Raw genomic sequence first — 24,214 nt, forward strand, 5'->3', positions numbered from 1 at the left:
ATTGCCTTTGGGAAATTAGAAAGTTCCCTAAAGGACCCCAAGTTTCTCCCTTAAATAAAGGCTCAGTATTTTTCTTTTTTTCTTTTTCTATTTTTCTGTTTTTATATGACTAAAAGCCATAGAATATTACGTTCTCCAAAAAACTGAAATTGAAGTGTATTCAAAGTTCAACAACCTAGCTGCACAGTGGAGGTAAGCAGCCTGCAACACATTACAAATAATGAATTATGGAGGAGCAGTATAAAGGACAAAGAAAGACATGTACCAAAAAAAGGAGATGATCCAGTGGTCACATGATAAAAGCAAGAGATTACCAATGGACAATCCATGTTCTCCATTGGTATTCTCATAACATTAGGAGAGATCAAGGCAGTGTTTCAAGATACTGGGGGGACCACCTCTGGTGAACTGATGAGAAGATGTGGATGAGAGTTTCTCAGGAAGGTTTAAGACCTGAATCACTAAAGGGAACGAGTACATCAAATGTGATCACAGATACATCTGAGTATTTGAATATACTGGTTCAAACAAATCTCTGGGTCTACTGATGTTTGTATCTGCCTGTAAATGTTAACAAAGTGAATCCAGACAGAGAACAGAGAGAACTTGTATCTTTGTAACCAAAAACATCAGATCAAATTCCAGATAAATTGGAATAAATAAAAATTAATTGTGAAACTACTCCTATCACTTAGCCTTGTATCTAACATCAAGTGGCAACTAGGATGGTTGGGAATCAAACTGGCAAAAATGACAAAAGATAGAAAATGTCAGTGTTGAAGTGGCTGTAGAGAGACAAGTATAGTCATATATTGTTGGTAGAATGGACTTAATATAACCATTATCAAATGTAAGTTGGAGTTATATAAAAAAAAATCTTAAATATCCATACCCTTTGACCCAGAGGTTCTCTTGCTAGGTATATACCCCAAGAAAGACAATGGCAAAAAGAAAGTCTCCAAAGACTCATATGAACTGATGCTGACTGAAGTGAGCAGAACCAGGAGAACACTGTATACAGTAACAGCCACACTGTGTGATGACTGACTTTGACAGATCTATTTCTTCTTAGCAATACAAGGATCTAAAACAACTCCAAAAGACTCATGATGGAAAATACCACCCACATCCAGAAAAAGAACGACAGTCTTAACGCAGATCGAAGCATATTATTATTTTTTTTTGTTTCTTCTTTCTCATGGTTTTTCCCATTGGTTCAAATTCTTCTTTATAACATGACTAATGTGAAAATAGGTTTAATATAGATGTATATCAATTTACATGCCATCTTGGGGTAGGAGAAGGGGAGAGAGGGGGAAAAAATTTGGAACTCAAAATCTTACAGAAGTGAATGCTGAAAACTAAAAATAAATAAATTTATAAGGAAGGAAGGAAGGAAGGAAGGAAGGAAGGAAGGAAGGAAGGAAGGGAGGGAGGGAGGGAGGGAGGGAGGGAGAGGGGGAGGGGGAGGGGGAGGGGGAGAGGGAGAGGGAGAGGGAGAGAGAGAAGAGAGAGAGAGAGAGAGAGAGAGAGAGAGAAAGAAAGAGAGAAAGAAAGAAAGAAAGAAAGAAAGAAAGAAAGAAAGAAAGAAAGAAAGAAAGAAAGAAAGAAAGAAAGAAAGAAAGAAAGAAAGAAAGTCTTAATACACTCCAAAATATTTTTGGCAGCACTTTTTTGGTGGTAGCCAGCCACAAGAAACAAAGTAAATGCTCATAACATAGAGGGAAATTCAAGGAGAAACACAGATGAGCAGGACAGCTTTGAAAGTAATGTGCTAAATTTATTATAAACTTTTTTTTTGAAGCAAGCACGTAATAAAGATTTGTGGTTTCATGAATCCTCTTTTTCTGTTCTGCTCTATATATGGAAATATCTCTTGGTGTTCGTTAAATTCAGAACAAGTTAGATACCCATTACTTGGGGAACAGCTAAACAAAATGTGGTATAAGAATGTAAAAAAAATACTGTGCTATAAGAAATGACAAATTAATGCAGAGAGGCATGAGAAGACTTATTGCACAGAGGTGAAGTGAGGTAAACAGAACAAGAAAAACAATATAAATGCAATGACTACAGCAATGTAAATGGAAAGAACAAAAATAATTGAAACTGAATGTTTAAGAAGAAGAAAATAAAAATGAAATAATGTTTTATGAATAGTAGTGGTAATAATAATAATAGCTATCATTTATATAACTCTTTAAGGTTTGCAAAGCATTTTACAAATATTACCTCATTTATGCTTACAACAACCCTGGGACATAGGTGTAATCATTATCCCCTTTTTGCAGTTGAGGAAACTGAGGGAGACAGAGGTTAAGTGACATGTGCAGCATCATAACCTTAGTGTATAAGGCTGGATTTGAATGCAGGTCTCCCTGTCTTCAGGTCCAGATCTCCAAGCACTGTGAAATTCAGCTGACCTAGCTGTAGTAAAGTTGTAATAATGATGATCCCAAAGAAGAGATTTGTGAAAACACCTCTCCCTAGTCCTTTACAAAAGTTAGGGGTCTATAGGAGTGAAATGCTGTATATAATGTCAGATTTTCCCATATTTTAGAACATGTAAAATGGCTCTCTAGAAGAGATGAGGAGGAAGGATAAATAGGAATACAAGGGGAAATATAAGTGATGTAAAAACAAAAGACAGCAATAAAATCTAGTTTTAATGGGGGAAATATGTCAAATGAAAAACCATGAAATCATTAGCAGTCTCTAGATTTAGCATGAATCATTCTTTTTTGCCTTTGTTATTTATGATTTATAATGGTTAAGTCCATTAATGATTCTAAAGTTCTGGAGCAGGAGCAGAAGAAGAAAGAGATAATACATACTACTGCAAAGAACCAGGACCCATTGAAACTCACTCACTCTGCTATGTTAAGATAGCCACAGGAAGCTGCTGCGTGAAGAGGAGTCCAGCCCTCATTGTCCTGCTGGTTTACATTGGCTCTGTTCTCCACTAGGAACTTCACCATGTCCAAGTTTTCATCAATACAGGCCTGAAAAGAGGTCAAAAAGCCAAAAAATCAGTTTGGTTTCTAAATATTCCTAGAGACACTAAAACTCCCCTCCCCCTCTCCCTTTTCTAGTTTCTGTCTCCCTCTTGCTCCTCGGGTGCTACCAATCTAACCCACTCCCACTCCATTTCTAAGGAGGAGCACATCACCTTGCACTTCAGATTCCTCCAAAGGCCCATGTAAATTCTGGTAAGTATGAAATCATATTTATAGATAAAAATAATCTGTATTCCAGAAAACTTAGAGTTAGTAATAATGATAGTAACTGATATTAGTAGCACTTCAAGATTTACAGAGCAGTTTAAAAACATTATCTCATTTGACTTCCACAATAATCCTGTGAGATACTACATATATTATTATCCCCATTTTATAAATTTAAAAACTGAGTCTCAGAGAGGTTAAGTGATTTACTTGCCCTTAGTCACAGTTAAAGTGTTATTTACATCCAACTCATCTCAAACTCTTTCTCCCAATCTGTGCTTCCTCCAGCAAAACACAAAATGAAAAACTTCCAAATTCAATCATAAAGAATCAATAATAATAGCTGTCCTATAAGAGGTACAGAATCACTCAGTATTGACTTCTACCAAGGTAAAATGCAACTTAATTCCAACATCCAGTTCAACCCAACATGCCTTAGCACCCACTCCATGCAAGGCTTTTTATATGCGAACAAACCAGGAATCACCGGGAGATTGAGGGGGCAGGGTGGGGGGCAATTATGGTCCCTTTTGGTTTTGTACTTGAGGCCATTTTCTCTGTGTGGGATGAATGTGGGGGTGGGGTGGGAAGGATCAGGCTATAAATTCCCACCTGTTCCAGGAATTAAGCCACAGCAATGTGATTCAACTAGAGACATAAAATTTGAGAAAGGGTTAACTGCAGAACTCAGGAAGACTGATCTTATCATCTTCAGGGCTCTGGGTTGAGAGGAAACATGGTAGAGTGGTTATAGTATTGGCCTTGAAGTTAGGAGAACTGGGCTTCAAATCCCGCCTTAGACACTAACTAGGTAAATCATATGAATTCTAAGCCTCAGATGATTACAGCTCTTACCTCAAAGGGTGTTGTGAGGATCAAACGAAATAATGTATCTAAAAAGTGCTTTGCAGAACTTAAAGCACTATAAAAATATGCTAGTATGATTATTATTAATCCTAACTCTACCACTAACTAGCTGTGTAACTTTAAACAAGTTGTTTAATCTCTCTGTCCCTCAGTTTCTCATTTATAAAGTAGGATCATACCATGTGCTCATCTTTTCAGAGTTGATGTGGAAATTACATGAGATGAGAGGTGTGAAAAAGGTTTTGAAATTTTTCAAGTGCTATGCACACTCATGGTATTGTTGTTGTCCCAAAAACTATAGGATATTGAAAGCTGGGCTCTGATTTATCTGATTTTTTTTTCAACAAAATACACAAGGAATATTGTCAAATCTATAAGAATACGAGTCATTCCCCAAATGATAAATGTTCAAAAGATATGAACAGGCAGTTTTTCAATGAAGAAATTAAAACTATATATAGATATGAAAAAAATGCTCTAAGTCTATTGATTAGAGAAATGCAAATTAAAATAACTTTCAGATATCATCTTACATCTATCAGATTGGCTAAAATGATAAAAGCGGAAAACAAAAATACTGGAGGGGATATGGAAAAATTGGGACACTAATTCACTGTTGGTGGAACTGTGAATTGACCCAACCATTTTGGAGAGCAATCTGGAATTACACCCAAAGAGTTATAAAACTGTGTATACCCTTTGACCCAGAAATATCACTACTAGGTTTGTTTCCCAAGATGATTAAGGAAAAAAGAAAAGAAATTTGTATGGTCTAAAATATTTATAGCAGCTCTCTTTGTTGTGGCAAAAACCTGGAAATTGAGAAGGTGACCTTCAACTGGGGAATAGACAAACAAGTTGTGGTATAAGGTTGTGATGGAAAACTAGTGTGCTGTAAGAAATGATGAGCTCGTTGATTTTATAAAAACATAGAAAGACTTACATGAAATAATGAAGAGTGAAATGAGCAGAACCAAGAGAACATTGTATACAATAACAGAAATATTGTTTCAAATATTCAAATCAAAGAACAACTTCGAAATTCTAATTTATTTTGATTATCATAAATACTCAAATCAACTACAAAGTGTCTATGGAGGAAGATGCTATTCCCCTCCAAAGAAATAACTGATAAATAGAAATATGTACAGCATGGTTTTATATACATATGTGTGTGTGTGTGTGTGTGTGTGTGTGTATGTACGTATTCATGTGTCTGATGATAGCCTTCTCTAAGGTGAGGTGGGGAGGGAGGGAGGGAGGAAAAAGTATATAGTATAGAACAAAAGAAAACTTAGAAGAAGCACAGAAAAGCAGGACAGCTTTGAAAATTACGTGTTGTACTTATTACATAGTTTTTCAAAAAAAGGAAACAGTGTGAAATGGAAATTCATGATTTTATATTGAATCTTCTTTTGCTGTGCTATACATGGAAATGTTCTCTTTTTGTCTTTTTGTATTTAAGTTCAAAATGATGAGTAAGGAAGGAAGGAAGGAAGGAAGAAAGAAAGAAAGAAAGAAAGAAAGAAAGAAAGAAAGAAAGAAAGAAAGAAAGAAAGAAAGAAAGAAAGAAAGAAAGAAAGAATACATAAGGGACCAAATACAGATTTCCTCAGTAGAAAGTTTCAGTTATAAAAACCAGATGCCATCCAAGCAACCATTGCTAAGTTCAAATGGGGGAGATCATGTGAAGAAAAAATACTTTAAGGATGCCCTGAAACATGATCTCAAATGATGCAACCAAAGATCTTGGTAGTCATGGATGACTATGAAAATCTGTCAAACTGCAATCCCACACAGATTTTCTAAATTTTCTAAATAATGGTTCTAGGTCACCCATATGCCAAAGCCACAAGGAATACAATCTGAAGACAGAATATCCATGGCTTCAAAGAAGGACAGAATAGGGGGAAAAAAAAAACAACCATGGTTAGAAAATTTGCACTGATCCTTTCAGTGATGAGTGCACACTTGGGATCCACCATCATGAGTCATGGCACACACAGTTATGTCATTTTGAAATATAGGTAAATACATATACATACATATATACATACATACATACATACATAATACATATATGGAGAAAGAAGGAAGAAGAAGACAGAAAGGAAGGAGAAGGGAAAGATAGAAGGAAAGGAGAGGAGATGGAGAGGAGAGGAGAGAGAAGGTGAGGGCAGAGACAGAGTTTTCCTCTGAAAAATCTACCCAGATGTAGATAATGACGTCTAAGCATAGAATCAGGGGTGGGGAACCTGTGGCCTCAAGGCATATGTGGCCCTTAGGTTCTCAAGTGCAACCCCTTCACTGAATCCAAACTTCACAGAACAAATCCCCCTTAATAAAAAGATTTGTTCTGTAAAACTTAGACTCAGTCAAAAGACTGCACCCAAGGACTTAGAAGGCCACAGGTTCCCCACCTCTGGCTTAGACAGTTCTCCAATGACTGGGGAAATCAGTCTCCTAGAAACAAGTGTTGTCTCTCCTTACCTCGCTATCTTATTTTTCCATTTTCTAAGAAATGCTAAAATATATGTGTGTATATGCATATATGTGTGTATATATATATATATATATGTATGTATGTATGTTTGTGTTGTGTGTGTATATATATACACATATACACATATATATATATATATATATATATATATATATATATATATATATGAGAGACAGAGAGAGAGAGAGAGAGAAAACGCACTGAGGAAAGCACTGGTTAATCTGGAAAGAAGAATGTCTGAATACATCTCAAGCATCCCAAAGAATATTATAGCCATGATTAGCAAATGCTCTCTTCCCCATTCCCCTCTCAGAAAAAATAGATTAAAAAGCCAAAAATGTCTTCATTCCTCTGCAAGCTGTACAACTGTCTCTCCCGACTTTCTCTACCATGCCACTCTACCCTGGAAGCTCATTCTATCCCTGCACTTCACACACTAGAAGTATCCTACCTTGTGGCCTCTCTCTGATTGGCTGGTCCCTCCTGGAATGTCCATTTTCAGAAAAATGTCCAGGCCAATTATGTCTTCATTTCTCTCCAGGCTGAACACCCAACTCTCCCAGACTTTTTCTACAATGTCCCAGTGCCAGGTACCCTCATCTCTTCCTCCAACTTCAGTTTCCTTTTATGTGTTGTCTTCCTCTGTTAGAATGTAAGCTCCTTGAGGTCAGAAACTGTCTTTCTTTCTGCCTGTATATATATATATATATATATATATATATATATATATATATATATATATATATATATATATATATATATCCCAGTGCTCAGCCCAGTGCCTGGCAGATAGTAGGTGCTGAATAAATGGTTTTTGATTTTAAAAAAATACCACAGAAGGGATTCATCTTAGCCCTCCAACAGACCTTCTTGACCAAAGGAGTTCAAAGACAGAAAGGACATAATGGTATAATAGGGATTTCTGGAAGTTCCATCTTGGGACAGCTTAGTGCAACTACTTCCTGGAAACAGGAATGATGAATCTTTAGTAAAGATCAGAGCTAAATCAAGAACCACAAACCACAAAAGCATCTGTAACAAATGGATTAGAGAATAGTCAGCATTCACTTTTACTCATTACTGAAAAGAGTGAAAGTCCTTTCACTAGCAACTGTGCACTTGGTCCAATACCGGCCTTCAGTATTAACCAATCCATTTTCAGTGATTTCTCATAGCCAAGATGCATATCTTGTTCTCTTTCAAATAACTGCCAAAACTCCAATTCCTTCATGAAAGTTTCTTAGAGGATTAATCAACTCCCTTTCACCCTCTCCATCCAAATATGTCACTCACTCCAAAAAACACCTCTAACTCTCCCAAAGGGCATCCATCCTTTACTTTTCTGCAACATAAACATTTCTTTTCATTTAATGTATGCTTCTTATTATTCACTTGTTATTCAACTGCCTGTATGCTTTATGTTCTTGTTTTAGACAGACTGTAACTCATGGAGAAGAGTGACTCTATGACTTACTCCATAAAACCAGCAAGCCAAAATCAGTAATGAAGACTTTGAGGTGAGAATGGTTATGTCTATAAAAGGGTACCGGCTCATAAAGAAGAAAGTACAGCTAAGAAAGATACAAGTAAAACTTGGAAACTTTCTCTGTCCGTGATCACACGCCTCCAATATCACAGAGGTCAAGTGTGCTAACTCCTTCCAAGTAATTGCAGGCCAGAATGGTCATTAATGGCATCAGTTGCTGTTTGTTAGCCTCTGACATAGTCACAAAATTTCTTTCTTGGCTTTCAACAGAGAGTTTCAAATACTTAGTTTCAAATGGCCACAATAATGTCAGACAGGCCTTTGGGAAGTAATGCTATCAAGATCTTTATTTTTATTACCCTCTGGAAAGGACAGCTCCCCAAGGCTTAGAGTAGCTAAGACATAATAACCCATCAGTACAAGTATAACACAAAGAAAAAATATATCATCCTATCCCTCCCCTTCTCTCTTTCACTCATTCTCTGAGTGTATCCCTGCTGCCCCTCTTTTGTGAGGAAGATATTGTGTGATGGAATTAATAAATGTTGATATGAGCAGCATATCAATATTATATGGGCAGAGAGAACCCATTTTGGAAAAAGTGAAGAGCCAAATGGTTTACTTACTACCCAGACACCCTCCACAAACTAAATCGAATCAGTTATGGTAGTTCTAACAGTTCTGCAAATAGCCACTTGTACAGACAAGTAGCAGAGACAATTAATTTTATTTTTTATTTCTTAGGTATCACTGCTGAAAGAAGATAGCTGGGTTCAAAATGTCTTTGTGGTGGTATGTTTTTCAGTGCTTATTTTCAAGGTAATTCCCTCTCTGGTTTTTTTCAAATGAGTTTACATGCTATGTGTGTCATGATTAAGCTGGATTGGATCATCATTATAGAAAGATAAAACAGTTGTATGACACCGTCATGAAATACCACAGAGAATATACTGTCCTGCTGTTTCTCCTGTAGCCAGAAAGAGGAACATGACTAAAACCATTGGGGAGAAAGGAATGGTTCCCTGAAAACCTTCTCAAATGAATAACTACTAAATTTAGATGCCCTTCCACCCACTCTATTCACAGCTGTGCTGCTGACTCACTGGCTGACTGAAGCATGACAAAGTAAGCAAACTTGCCCAAACACCTCAATCTACAAAATCACTGACTGAAAAAGACAGTTTAGTGGCATGTAGCATGATCTCTTGCCTTCACACAAAGCTATACTGAACTATTCAAATAAATGGACGTCTCATATTATCAAAAAATTTCCAGGAAAAGAGATTCAACAAACTTTCTACTACCAGTAAAGTATCTTATCTTGCCTGCTACTTAATAGTGAAAAAATTCTCCCTTCTATCTAACCCAAATTCCTCTGGCTGATGTCTAAATCTATTTCCTCTTTTTGTGTCATCCTAAGGATATACTAACTGACACCCAGAAAATGAATCTTTTGCCTTTAATTTTCTTTAAGTTCCTTGAAGAATCTAATCACTAATCCTGAAGAGCTTGCTAAATCAGAGAAATGTTAACTATCTATAATTCCCAAATTAGTATTTCTAGCCTCAGCCCCTCTCCTGGACATTCCAGATCTCCAAAAAGCATTTCCAACTGCTTCCTGGATATCTCCACCAATCAGATGTCCCACTAACATCTTGATGTCATTGCATCTAAAAGTGAACTCATTATCTTTACCCCCAAATCAAATACCCCTTATGAGTCCTTGATTTCTGCCAATAGTAATACAATCTCCCTAGTCATCAAGGCTGGAAGAGTCCTCTTCAGCTCCAATGATCATATTTTATTCTTCTTTGAACTGCATTCACTACCTTGCATGTAGTAGGTCTTCAAATTAGCAAAGTAACAGTTTAATCTTCCTAACTGACATTGGACATTTCCCTGCCAATGATAAACTCAAAGTATTTTGCCCAAGTAAAAACTTTGGCTTTACACGTAGAATCGGTATCACGTACCATCAACTGTACGTGGTACACACTTCTACAACCAAAGGCAAAGCTGCTGACAGCCAATCAGTGCCAGGGTTAAATCTAGGAGAGCAGAGGAAAAGTCTGCACAGAACAAAGCCTCCTACTTTCTCAAAATAGCCTGCAACTGTCACCACCACCAAGTGCCAGCCTGAGAAGCTGACCTTGTCATTGTGTCTCAGGGCATTGCTTGTCCTACCTGCTCCTGCCACAAAACCTGTGTCCTCTCTCCACCAGTCACTGCTCCAAGGAAATCAGCATTTTCTTTACTCTTACTTCTCTGCTCAGAATTGTCTCAGTTTTAACAGATGGTGCTTCCTGTAACACATCACTTTCCTCATGCCTTTCTACTATTCCATCCTGTACTCTGGCAAAATTCAAAAGTTTCACTGTATCACCACAATCCTAAACTTATAAACTAAGAAGAAAACATAATTTCTTTCATCCAAATGCTTATTAGCCAGGTACAGAATTCCCGAGTCATGTTGGTAATATCAACAGAGTGGTCAGGTACTAAAGAGGCCACCAAACACAAAACTGGTGACCAGTGCCCAATTAAGGTAAGGCACATTTTGAACTCTCTGTCAGTGACCCATACTGCTCAACCAAGTTCTATCCAACTAGCATAACACATGCAGAGGCCAGGGCTAAGTAAACATGAATTTGTGTGTGTTTGTACTCTATCCATTTGATATGATCCATGCTTTCCCCCACCACCACCTCATACATTAATATAGAACAGATGTCATTAATCTACAGCAACTTTGATTTTCACTGGGACACCATTTGCCGTTTTTCACATCCCACATCCTCCTGGCTAAGTTGGTAGTGGCATATTTCTTGATTCTCCACATCCCTACCTAGGTATGACAGAAAGAAAGAGATCAGAACCTTGGCACACTATTTTTAAAAGGCTGCCAACCCCTGGCATTTACAATCAAGAGATTATAATTCTACTAGAAAACTGTAGGAAATGGGCCAAACTTAAGCCCAGATGGCATTATGAAATCAACAAGTCCTCTAAAACTCACTCAATACAAGATTTGTGAACTTGTTTCTTTTTTAATATTTTGTTAACTAATTTCAATATAATTGGTTTCATGTGTACTACTACGTATTTTATTCCATGCACTTCTGAGAAGGAGGTCCTTAGGTTTCATCAGATTGCCAAAGATGTCCATGACACAAAAAAGGCGAAGAACTCCCCCTCTAGGAAAACCTGATCCTGGTTCTTCAAAAAAGTCCTTCTCTGAAGGCACCGACTAAGGCCCAGCAAAGAAAACGAAACTAAAATTGAATGTTCTTATTGATGAAAAGTAAGCTATGAAACTCAACACCAATGAACCCAGTCTCCTCTAATAAATTCTATTCTCTGCTTTTCATAAGCCTGGGAAGTTTCCTGCCCCAAAGCATATTTGTCAGTCAGTCCTAAACATTTATTAAGTGCCTAACGTGTACCAGACATTGTGTTAAACATTGGAGATGCAAAGAAAGGCAAAAGACAGTTCCTTCCCTTAAGGAGTTCACAGTTCACAGGAGGAGACAACAAGCAAGCAAGTATGTACAAACAATCTAAATACAGGATTAAATTGGAGATAATCAACAGAGGGAAGGCAATAGCATTAAGAGGGACTGGGAAAAACTTATTATAGAATGTAGGATTTTAGCTGGGACTTGACAGAGAAATGAGGAGGGAAATATTCCAAGCATGGGGGAGAGCCAGTAAAAATGCTCAGAGTCAGAAGATGGAGTACCTTGTGAAAGTAAAAGCAAGTGTCACTGGATCACAGAGAGTGGTAGAAGGAGAAGGGGAGTGTAAGAAGACTGGAAAGGGGGACTGGCGGCTGGAGAATTTGTACTCCAAACAGAGAATTTTATATTTGATCCTGGAGGAGACAGGAAACCAGAGAGGTGTGATGAGGGGCAGGGGTGGAGGCAATGGTCAGATCTGAACTTTAAGAAGATGTCTATGACGGCTGATGGAAAAACAAACTGGAATGAGGACAGACTTGCAGCAGGAAGACCAATCAGCAAACTAATGCAATAGTCCAGGTGTGAGGTAATGAGACTATATTGAAACCCTTTACTATAAGGGCAGGATTTGGGGAAGAGAGAAAAACTGGTTAAATAAAAGTACTAGGTCAACAAATCCAGCGAATTGAAAAGCTTTCACTGTCACGGGTCATCACAGCCCAAGAGAAGTTAGCACACATGCTGCTATCCTACAGCCATAATCCTTCCAAGCTGACCTCTCCCTCTTCAAGTTGTGAAATACTGCAACCATAGCTTAAGCAAGACCCATACATAACATCAGTCCACCTCACAGATGGCAAAGGATTATCCCCATATGAGATACCCATAGGCTGCTATACGGCCACAGCCAAACACCCTGCAAGCGAGTCAATAAGTCAATCAATAATCATTTTTTAAAAATTTTCACTATGTGTAAGGCACTGTGTTAAGCACTGGTGAAACAAAGAAAGGCAAAAACACAGTCCCTGACCTCAAAGAGCTCACATTCTATTGGGAAAGGCAACATACATAAAAATATATACACTGTAAATGGAAAGTAATCTCAGAGAAAAGGGTGCTGAGGGTCGAGAATGGCTGGGGTGGTGGGGAGGAGGAAGAGGAAATTGGCAAGTTTTCTTGAAGAAGGTACTATCTGAGCAGAGTGTGGAAAACTGTCTGGTTAGCCAAGAGGCTGAGGTGAGGAAGGAGAGTACCCCTGCCCCGGGGGACGGCCAGAATAGAAGCACAGAAACACCAAGAAAACCAGCGCTGCTGGACAGAAAGGAGAAAAGAAAGCCATTTGGTTTCCAGATGGAAAGAACTACATCTGATCACACAGTTAGTGGGCAGGCAGGCTCTGGGCACAGGAGAAGGAGAGGGCTAAAAGATACACAGAGAGGAAAGAATTTCCCAGATAATGTCACTATGACTAGGATTTCTGTTTCCAGTTAGCACACACTAAGACTACGTCAGAAAAGATCACTCCAACCTTAGGGATGATAGGTTTATTTACATTCCTTTTAGTAAAACAAAGCTGTCATCTTCTCCATAGAGTGGGATTATTATGTTTTAAATCAGTGATGTTTCAAATGTCCACTCAAAATTCTGCTAACATTTTTATCCTGTGATATTTCTCCAGGGACTCCAAGGCTCACTCTTTCTTGCCAAACATACCTGTGAATATCAAATAAAATAATATTTATAAAGTGCTCAGCACAGTGCATGATACATAGCAGGCATTTAAATACTTGTTTCCTTTCTTCCCTCCTTCTATACTTTCCATTCTCCTTCCACCTAAACCAAGTGAAGCCTATATAGTTCATCTTACAGGCACCACTTCCAAATTACTTAATCTTACAAAGCTATTTGGCCAGGGTCTCCCTCTTAGCATCAAAATGGACCTTAAAGGGGAAATACAGGAGAGTAGGGAGAAGAATGTGAACTACATTGGGAGGCAAAGATTCTGGAGCGGTTTGCCATTTTCTTCTCCAGCTCATTTGACAGATGAGGAATTGAGTCAAACAGGGTAAAGTGATTTGCCTACGGTCACACATCTGGAAAGTGTCCAAGGCCAGATTTGAACTCATCAAGAGGAGAGCCTTCCAGGCCCCAGGCGCAGCACGGTATCCACTGCGCCACCAAGCAGTCCCCAACAACAACAGGGAACAAAAGAGAAGGAAGGAGAAGAATGTGAACTACATTAGGAGGCAACTACCACACAGTCAACAGCTCGCCATCAAAGAGCCAATGCTTTCGCAGTGCTGATCATGACCACTCTGATTGGTGACTCATCTATAACTCTCATTGCGAGGAATAATAATCAAGCAAGCAAGCATGTAGTAAGACCCTTCTGGTGTCCTGCACTAGGCGAGGCACTGGGGACATAAAGATACCAACAAAACAGTCCCTACTCTCAAAGAACTTACATTTTAGTAGAGGAAAGATCATAGCAAGAACTCCCATTTATATAGCACTATAAGGTTAACAAAGAATTTTCCCTACAAAAACACAAGATATGAGAGTATTGTTATCTTAATAATAACAACCAGCATTTGTTTAGCACTTGAGGTTTGCAAAATGTTTTACAAATATTATCACATTTCATCCTCACAACACTGGGAGGTAGATGCTGTTACTGTCCCCATTTCACAACTGAATAAACTGAGACAGACACTGAGTGATTCGGACAGTCATATACAGCATAGCTATACACAGGTCTTCCTGATCCAGGTCCAGCACTCTCTCCACTTCTCCCTGGTTGTCTCAGTATCCCCATTCTATTAAAGAGGAAACTGAAGCCTGCAGACTGAAGTGATCTGCCCAAGGACCCACAGTTCACACATATCATAGCTGAGACTCAAGTCCACGTCTTATGACTTGAAGTCCAGCCCTTTAACAGTCAAAATACCAACACAGTGATCTGCCATGATAACAAGCCCTGGCTTGGGCTGACTCTGAGACCAAGGAGGAAGAGAGAGAGAGAGAGAGCTTGTTCTGCTTGGCAAAGAGGGCAGAACTAGGCACAGTGGATGAAAGGTAGAGAGTTAGATATTGATTCAATGTCAGGACAAACAAGCTGTCCAAAAGGAGATGACACTCCTCCTCCTTTCTTTTCTGTTGCACTGACTGTCCTTCATGCCTGAGGTATTCTCCTTCCTCACATCCTCCTCTCAGAATCTCTGGCTCCCTTCAGATTCAGCTCAAATGCCATCTTTTGCAAGAGACTTTCTCTGGTCTTTTCCGTTTCCAGTAGCGCCTTTTACTCTAAGGTTTCCTTCTATCTATTCTGAATGTATCTTATGTGGTGAATACACCATTAGAATGAAAGCTCCTTGAGGGCAAAGGCTATTTTTGCTATTTCTTTGCATTCCCAAAGTTTAGTGCAGTACCTGGCCCATAGCAAATGCTCCATAAAGGCTTGTTGATTAACTGGCAAAATAGGCTGCTTCAGGACGTAGGGGGTTCACCAACATGAGAAGTCTTTTTTTTTTTTTGGCCAGGCAATGGGGTTAAGTGATTTGCCCAGGGTCACACAGCTACTGAGTGCTATGTGTCTGAGGCTGGATTTGAACTCAAGTCCTCCTGACTCCCAGGGCCAGGGCTCTATCCACTGCACCACCTAGCTGCCCCTACGAGAAGTCTTTAAGTACAGGCTAAACTTCCTTCCTAGTGAGCTAGTAGATAGAATACTATATAAATGTTAGCTATTATCAGCTACTACTATGAACATCTTTGTTGGAATGATGTACAGGGAAATGCCTATTCAGTTACAGGTGGGACTAAATGACCTCAGAGGTACCTTCATACCCCGACACTTTGGATGATTCTGTGGAATATGTGCTTGGCTCAATTCTACGTAAAATACTTGCCCATAAATGAAGACATTTTTTCTGCAGCCATCTCCTGGATAACAAAGTACACATGTCAAGTACTGAGATACACCAAGTAGAGGAGTGATCGTGTTGGAGTGAGGTTGCAGGGGGCAACCATTTATCAAATGCTTACTATGTGGTAGGCACTATGCTGAGCACTTTATAAAGATTATCTCATTTGATTTGGGTTAATTAGGGAAGGTTTCCCTAAGCCTGTTTTATGAGCAGGATTTTTTTAAATGAAAAGGACATATATGGTGATTAAAAGAGTGCATTCCACCCACTTTTGGGGGCTCTGGAGGGATGATTCTTCTCACTTTAAAAACAGGAAAACTAAGCAGCCGGCTCAGGGTCACAAAATGAATCAGTACTTATCAGAGCTGATGCCCACTATCCACTAAACCAGAGATGTCCAACATACAGCCCGTGAGACAGGGTCAGATTACTAACTGGCTTGTGGAACTTTAAAAAAGAAAAAAAGCACGTGATACCATTTCATTAAAAAACAACTTTGCTTTAGAGAATATGTGTTACCTAAAAATATAGTCCACCAGCATTTTTATAAGAGGAAAGGAGGCCATCAGTCAAAGTGGGTTGACCACTTTCACCTTAACTAAGTAACAAGCCCAAAGCCTTCCCGCTGCCCTTACGAAGTACTTTGGTTACCAACCTGTTCGCTAATACAAGTGTGCCTTACAGTTTACCTCACATTCAAGCTACCTGGTTCAGACACAGTCCCCAGAAGGCTATAGTACTGCTAACATGGCATTTGAAACAAACTGCCATCCCATGGAGTGGGATTTTTCTATTTAACTTCAGGTCACTCTGTACCTATAAAGAAGAGTGTCACACACCACAAAGGATTATGGGAAGGGTATTTCAGAACAGCTGCCTCAGGGAAAGGTGGTCAGCAATCCCAGGGCCCAGACTGTGAAGAGTGAAAGCTAAGTCCAATTAGAGGTAGAAAAGAATAATTTCCTTAATTTTTATAGCATTTTATAGCTTACAAGGCTTTTCCACATATATCATCTCATTTGACAATAAATTTTACTACAGTGCACAGAAAGAACTAGAGTTCAAACTCCACTAAAAGGACATGTGAAGTATAAACAGATAATTACCTATCATAATCTTAGGATTTTGGGGGTTTTTTGTTCAATCTAAGATAGGCAAAATCATTTATCGGAGTATCCTCTGGGTAAGTCCTGTACCGAACGCCAAGGGAAAAACCAAGAGAAAATAGACACATCCACCTCTAACCCTGTGAAGTTCTTAAACAATTGTGAGGAGAAAAGACACATCTCAGTGGGCAAATGACGTTGCACTTTCTTCATTATCCTGACCGTACTCCTTCTCTGTCTTGGTTCCTCTTCCCTGTCCATGCCTCCCTAAATGTTGGCATCTCTGAGAGCTCTTTTCTCTGTCCATCTTACCTACCTCTGATGCTTCGATTATCACCTCAATGCAAACGTTCTCAAATTTAGACCTCAGTGGGAAGGTTGCATCAGACCTAGAGGAGCCTAGGTTTTCCCCCAACCACCCCCAACACCCCAGTAAATCTCTAAAAGTGCACCAGAAAGAGCCAAGGTAAGAAAACCAAAGCTTCTCCACTCAGTCCAGGACTAAACAAAAAGACTGCCAGCATCCTCTGGAAGATCTGAGTGGAAACTAGGCAGAGCAGGAGGAAGGGAAGCATGCACAGACCTAGAGCAGAAGACAAGGACCAAAGATGCACCAGTGCCCAGGCAGCACTACCTGCTGCACAGCAGGAGACAGGCCCACACAGCACCCAGGCACCTCAGTACACCCTACTTAGAGAAGGAGAAAGGACCAGGACGTCGACTGGGAAGCAAATACCGGGGCGAGTCTTACAGAAAGCACGTTTAATAACATCTGGCCATGGGGCCAGTCAGGCCCACAGCAAGAGTAACAATCACCTCGGGGTTCAGAACCGGGGCAAAAAGGAGAAAGGAGGAGCTGAAAGAGCTGAGCCACAAGGACACTGAGCACAGCTCAAGACTCCCTGGCCAAGGAAAGACCCAGTCCCAGCTCCCACATCCACGACTAAGCAGCAGAGTCTGACCCAAGCACAAAGCCCCAGAAACGAAGCCTGGAGAGAGGAATAAACAGAACAACATACTGAACATAATGAAGAAATACTATGGACCGAGAGAACAGAGAAAGCCAAAAGAACAGAAGAACTCAAAAAAAGAAAAAATCCAAATTAAGCCTCCTGGCATACAAAAGTGCCTGGAAAAAAAATTAAATGGGAGATGCAAACGGAAATGATATTTACGGGCAGAAGAATGGCAAGGAGACTTAATAGTTTACAACAGATGGTGGTAAATTTTACCCAAACACTGAATTCCCTGAATATTAGAATGGCCTGGGAGAAAAAAAAGTATCCATAAAATAACATGAAATATTAAAATAACATTGAAAGCTTTTTTAAAACAAAGAGCAAAATGTAATGTATATACTACTAAAAACAACAGAGGCAAAAAACAGGTCGAAGAGAAATAATCTAAGAAACATGTGACTATCTGAGAATTATGACAAAAAAAAGCCTAGACATCATATTTCAAGAAATCATAAACAATTGCTTGGATCTATTAGAACCAGAGGGCAAAGAGGAAAAACAAAAAGAGTCCTTCAGTCACATCCTGAAAGAAACCTCAAACGAAAACTCTCAGGAACATTATAGCAAATATTCAGAGCTTACAGGTCAGAGCAAAAATTCCAAAAGCAGCCAAAAAGAAAGGGTTCAAAGATGGCAGCTAGGTGGCGCAGTGGATGGAGCTCTGGCTTTGGAATTAGGAAGACCTGAGTTCAAATCTCAGCTCAGACACTTGACACTAGCTGTGTGACCCTGGGCAAGTCATTTAACCCCAACTGCCTCACCAAAAAGCAAAAAAAAAAAAAAAAAAGAGTTCAACTACCAAGGAGCAAAAGTCAAGATCACATAAGACTTGCCAGCTGCCAGGATAAAAGAGAAGAGAGTTTTTAATGCAATATCCCCAAAGGCAAAAGATCTTACAACCAAGAATTACCTATCCAGCAAAACTGAGTATAATTCTATAGGAGGAAAAAGGACGTTTAATAAATGAAGGCTTGCAAGCATTCCTTGGAGTCAAGAGAAACAGAGAAGGTGAATGCGTTTAATCAGAGGGACTATATGATGATGAATTTTCTGCATTCCAATAGGAAGAAAAAGCAAGTGTCCTATCAGAGAAAGTTAAATAAGATAGGCCGAGGGCCTGGGGTAGTTTCATTCTGTTTTGATGTCTTGGGATAAGAAAATGTGAGAAAAAGTAGGAAAATACTGGGGAAGGGAAGAGAAATTGGGGGGGAGGGAGGTGCAGAACATTACTATCTTACAAAATGGGAGTGAATGAGATGAAAAGGATACAACATGGGGGGAGGAGTCATGGGAGTAGGCATCCCATGAGCTTCATTTTTATCCAAACTGGATAAAAACACTAGAGTAAAATGTGGAAATATATTAATTACAACAGGGAAATATATAGGGACAGCGAAAGGTGAGGAACATTTAAAAAGTAGAGCAGAGGTACAGGTAGGGGGCGCAGTGGATAGAGCACTGGCCCTGGAGTCAGGAAGACCTGAGTTCAAATCTGACCCCAGACTCTTGACACTTAGTAGCTGTGTGACCTTGGGTAAGTCACTTAACCCCATTGCCTAACCAAAAATAAAAAAAAAAGTAGAGCAAGACCAGATAAAGTAGTCATAAGTAAAACAAACTCTATAAAAAGAAAGAATTAATATCTGTGACAAAAAAAAAAAGAGAAGACAGGAATAAAAACCAGACCAACCAATTATAGATCACTGGTGTTAAGCTAATTTGTCTTTCACAACCTTTTTCTTTGTAAAAGTTGGGGGAGAGGAAAAGAGCAAAAGGTACAAGAACACAATGGAAGGAAATATACAATTAGCAATCATATTGTTGTTGTTCCTCAGTTCTCAAAGAGGATTGACAACATCATGAGAGTGATGTCTTGACTTGCGAATAAATTGGATATGAGTGGGGCAGAGCTGCACAAAGTCATCAGCCTCACTCTTTGCTCCAGAGTCATCAAAGTCCAGTGGCAAGACAAAGGTCAAGACAAGTGGCAATGGTCCAGGAGTCAGTGGGTGACCTTTTTAAATGAGGGTCTTTTCCAGGTCTCAGTTTGTCTAAGGCCATGCCCATTCAAAAGCTAAGAAGTAGATAAGAGTTGAGAAAAAAAAATGGCTCAATTTACCATCACAAAGATATCACTCTAGAAGAGACTCTCAGAGTTTCTGAGAACAGAAAACAATTCCTATGGTGTAAATGGAAAGTAATCTCAGAAAAAAGGCACTAGCAGGGCAGGGAAGCATCAGAAAGTTCTCTTGTAGGGGCAGAGTCAAGATGGCAGAGAAAAGGCAGGGACTTGCCTGAGCTCTCCCAATTCCCCTCCAAACAACTTTAAATAACACCTTGAAACAAATGAGGAGACACCAATATGTATGTTGAGGTCCCCTAGAATTAAGCCAGGAGCAAGGATGGAAAAGAAGACTGTGAGCCAGGCATTCCAAAGGGGAGAAAAAGTAAGTGTCCTATCAGAGGAAGTTAAATAAGATAGGAGGAACTGAGAGAGGCAGGAGAATGACTTGGGGGCTGGTAAACAGACACTAGGATTAGACTGGGTGATTAATTTGTATAAAGTGAACCCTAGAAAAGGTGAAATTGACAGAAATGGAAAATGATAAATGTTGGAGGGGATGTGGGAAAATTGGTACACTAATGCACTATTCGTGGATTTTTGAACCAATCCAACCATTCTGCAGAGCAATTTAGGATTATGTCCAAAAGGCTATAAAACTCTGCATACTCTTTGATCTAGCAATACCATACTAGGTCTGTATCCCAAAAAGTTTAAGAAAAAAATGGAGGAAAGACCTATTTGTACAAAAATATTTGTAGCAGCATTTTTTGCAGTAGCAAAGAACTGGAAATTGAGGGGATGCCCATCAATTGAGGAATGGCTGAATAAGTTGTAGTATATGATTGTAATGGAATATTAAATTAATATTATTTAAAATTTTTTTTTTCAAGAAAAGGAGAGGTTGCTGAGTGATAGTGAAAGATGGATGCTCTGGAAGTCAAGGTGGAGAGGAAGGACTATTCAGACCTCCCCCTGACCTTCACCCCCCCCCCAGGGCCAATGAGTTAGGGAGTGTAAGAGAAGTTGCAAACTGCACTGAAAAGGATAGCCAGGTAGTCAGCATTATCAGAGTGAAGCAATGCCCCAGTGAGAGACAGAAGGCGGAAGAAGCATGAGAGGAAAGGGTATAAAATGAAGGAATATTTGTTAATTATGGAGAGGGAAATCTAGAGAACACAGTGAATGAAGTGAGCAGATATGGAGTAAGGCATTATGGGGGCAGAACTGAGGTGGATGGAGATGAGGAGGTAAGGAGAAGAGGTTTACTCTTTGGCAGTCAGGGATTCAATATCACAGGAACTGAGAGAGGAAGAAGAAGTAGAAGTTCACTAACTACTGAAAGATGAATCCAGACAAGATTATCAGTAGATAGAAAAAGTTCCCTTGACTAAAAGAGATGAGCAGCACAGCCAGACTGTATTGTTTAGTTTTCACAAACATATTCCAACCTTTTCCACCAGCATGTCTTCACTCTCACTGTTTCTTTTTATTTGTAATGTCCTTCACATTCTCCTTCCTTCCCCCACATTCCCTAGCCAATCTTGGCCAACCTCTAAGGCCCAATTTCAAGGTCATCTACAGAAAGACTTTCCTGATCCTTCCTTCCTCTGAACTAACTTTGCACTTGCTTCTCTCATTGCATTGTCACATACCTTTTATTATAGTTATTTGTGTACGTATCTCATCTAGCCTACTAAACTGTAAGTTATATAAGGGCAGGGACAATACCTTATACTTTGTTTTCCACATAATCCCTTGTTAGCAGCAGGGTATTTGACAAAAAACTTAAATTGAAACATTCGAATATTGTGTAAACTATGTATATAAGCACATAAGACATACAGAATGATCAGAATCTCCCTGAGTTAATATGGAAAGAAGTTAGATAAAGTTGGAATTTAAAGCAGGATGTGTTGGGAATGGCCCGATAAAAAATCAAGAGGCACATGAAAGGCAAGAAAGTAAGCTCACTTCACTAAAACAGAAAGCAACTTGACAAGAGATGGGTTCTTTCTATTTCTTATTTATACGGTCCAGTGGTAAGGGACTGAGAAGGGAATCTATGAAAGCAAACTTTAGGCCAGAGACTATCACAGATTCTTATTACTAAAAGGAATAAGTTTAGGAATCCTTTTGGATAATCAATTCTCATCTACAAAATATTTTCTAATCTGAAAAGCTTCAATAAATCACAAGCATTTTTGAGTACCTAGTTTGTTTCCAGTACTATACACAGCTCAACCCTAACCTCTTGTCCAGAGGTCTAGTTCTATATTTACAACTGTCTATTCAGAATTTCCACCTGAATTGTGCTACCTGTGAATCAAATTCACCTTATCTAAAATGAAACACAGTATTATCCTCTACTCCATTTTCTGTTTTCTTATTTTTGTTTTTAATAAAATAATGGCATCACTATTCTCCCAATCACACATGATAGAAACCCCACTGACCCTTAAAGCTGGCTCCTCCTTTCAATACTGCTGCCACCAGACCAGTACGGGCCCTCATTTCCACTTGCCAGTACTACTGTTAAGAGCTTCTTAAGTGATATTTGTTCTCCAGTTGTCTTTTTTCCAATTCAATAACTTCTCTTCACATACTTTCCATTCAGGTAGAATCCATTTACTATATTTGCTGTTCCCCAAATACATCCTAATGCTTCTTCCCCTATGTCTTTGTTCATATATTATTATCTTTCTGTCTAAAAGTTCCTCCCTTCCTCCCAAGTCAATGATATCTGCCCAAATCCTTTCAGTCCTTCAAGGCCTACTTTAAATACCACTTCCTTCAAGAAGCCTTCCCAGATCCCCAAGTCATAAGTGACCTCTCTCTTCTCGGAACTCTCATAGAATTCTGCACCTCTGTTATATAATTATGGTGTATTTTACATTGGCTATTTATCTATAGCACTATGTATTGTTTCTGTATCTCCTGCAGCACCTACCAGTATTTAATAATAATTCACATGTCCATTCAAAGCACTAATCATGCATATACTTTTCTGGCTAAGGCCTGGTTTTACTAAGTTGCTCTAAATTTGCTTTGTCAGTATCAAAGAAGTGCTACACTTCAAAAAGCACCTTAACTCCTCTAAGTCACTGAACTGTTCTAAGCCTCAGTTTCTTCATCTGCAAAGTGAAGATGATCTCTTGTTTAATGGCATTAAGGATTAAAATCAATCCAACAAATGTTTATAAGTGCCTATGCCCTATGTCAAATGAAAATGTAGGTGAAAAGTGTTTTGAATATTGTAAAGTACTACAGAAATAATTTACTTTTACCATCTTGTTTTACAGAGTCCTCTAGCAGTAAAAGTCTGGTTAATCTAGGATTATTTCTCAGATCATTCTTTCCCTTCCGAAATCACCCTAGGACTCATTGTGAAGATGCTAGTATGCACACTGAAGGTTTTAGAAGTAAAAACAAGAAATTTATTTTGTAGGCACTGAGCTCAGAAGCAAAAGCACAATATAACAACCCATGAGACTTACAGTTAATTATCAATTTTCAATGCTAACAGAAAGGAGCAACAGTATAGATAATTCCAAACAGTTGATAATATAAAAAAATCACTTACTGTAGCATTTACTATCTCACACACATAGTCATATACCACCCTCCTTGCTAGTTTTCTGGTACTGCCTGGGTGACAAGGGAAACTTCTGAAAGCTTCAGAAGGGAGAAGCAACCCCAAGACCTCACCAAGGCAGCAAAGAGGTGGAGACCTCACGTCCAATGAATATTAAAGAATTGACTACCTGAAAAAGGATTAAATGTTTTCCATTAAGTAAAGGCATTTTCCTAATGCCTGAAAGGAAAATAAGAAATTCTCCTATCTCCTCCAAAGTTGAATATCTGTCTGCAATGAAATCCAAACCACACAAAGCACATGATCAAATCATATAAAGGTATGATTAGGATGAGAAATTTGCCAGGACTGAGAATTTCAGACATTACTGCAGTGATATTGAGAGAGAAGGAAAGGGTTTGTGTCACCTTGTTCCTCTGATGGGCTTCCCTCGTCTTATTATGGCACGGCCTCAAGCCCACGGCCAAGCAGCTCTACAGATGGGTCAGAAGTAGCAGGCCGGTACAAGAACCTGGTCACTATGGCAGCAGTGCAGGAGAAGGGATGTCTGACTGGGAGTCAGGCCACGCAGGTGCTTGTGCATCACTGCTTGAACAACCTCAGTTTGAAAGGCATCTCTTCAAGGTTTTCATCTTTTCCACTGTATGCCTCATCTTTGCCCCTCTCTACATCACAATGATATTGTAAAGGTTTTTTTCACCCAGGCCTAGAATTTCATGAAGATAGGGAACTCTTGGCGAGGAAAGTCTTTTTTGTTAATTCAGAACAGCAGCTGGTCTGCAACCCGGAGTTTACGAACTGAGGTTGGTGAAAGAGCTGGCACAAAGTCACCTAGCCCATATAAGCCACATCTGCTACCCCATGTTGCCATACAAGAACACAAAATCCACATGTGCATCCTTTGTGTTCTCTCTCATATTAACATGATTGTAGCCATGATTATCAATTGAAAACACAACCATGAACTA

At 39.2% G+C, this 24,214-nt stretch overlaps 1 protein-coding gene across 6 annotated transcripts in view; it reads right to left on the bottom strand.

The window, feature by feature from the left end:
• Positions 1–24,214, bottom strand: part of PPP1R12B (protein phosphatase 1 regulatory subunit 12B) — a 255,019-nt gene that overhangs the window by 180,482 nt on the left and 50,323 nt on the right. For all 6 annotated transcript variants that reach the window (XM_021003139.2, XM_021003135.2, XM_021003136.2 and 3 more), the window contains exon 2: positions 2,872–3,002. In XM_021003139.2, coding sequence (XP_020858798.1) covers positions 2,872–3,002 — 131 coding nt within the window. The remainder of the gene's footprint in view (positions 1–2,871; positions 3,003–24,214) is intronic.

This window comes from Phascolarctos cinereus, unplaced genomic scaffold, assembly GCF_003287225.1.
Source record: "Phascolarctos cinereus isolate Bilbo 61053 unplaced genomic scaffold, phaCin_HiC Scaffold_5;HRSCAF=322, whole genome shotgun sequence".
Taxonomy (NCBI): Eukaryota; Metazoa; Chordata; class Mammalia; order Diprotodontia; family Phascolarctidae; genus Phascolarctos; species Phascolarctos cinereus.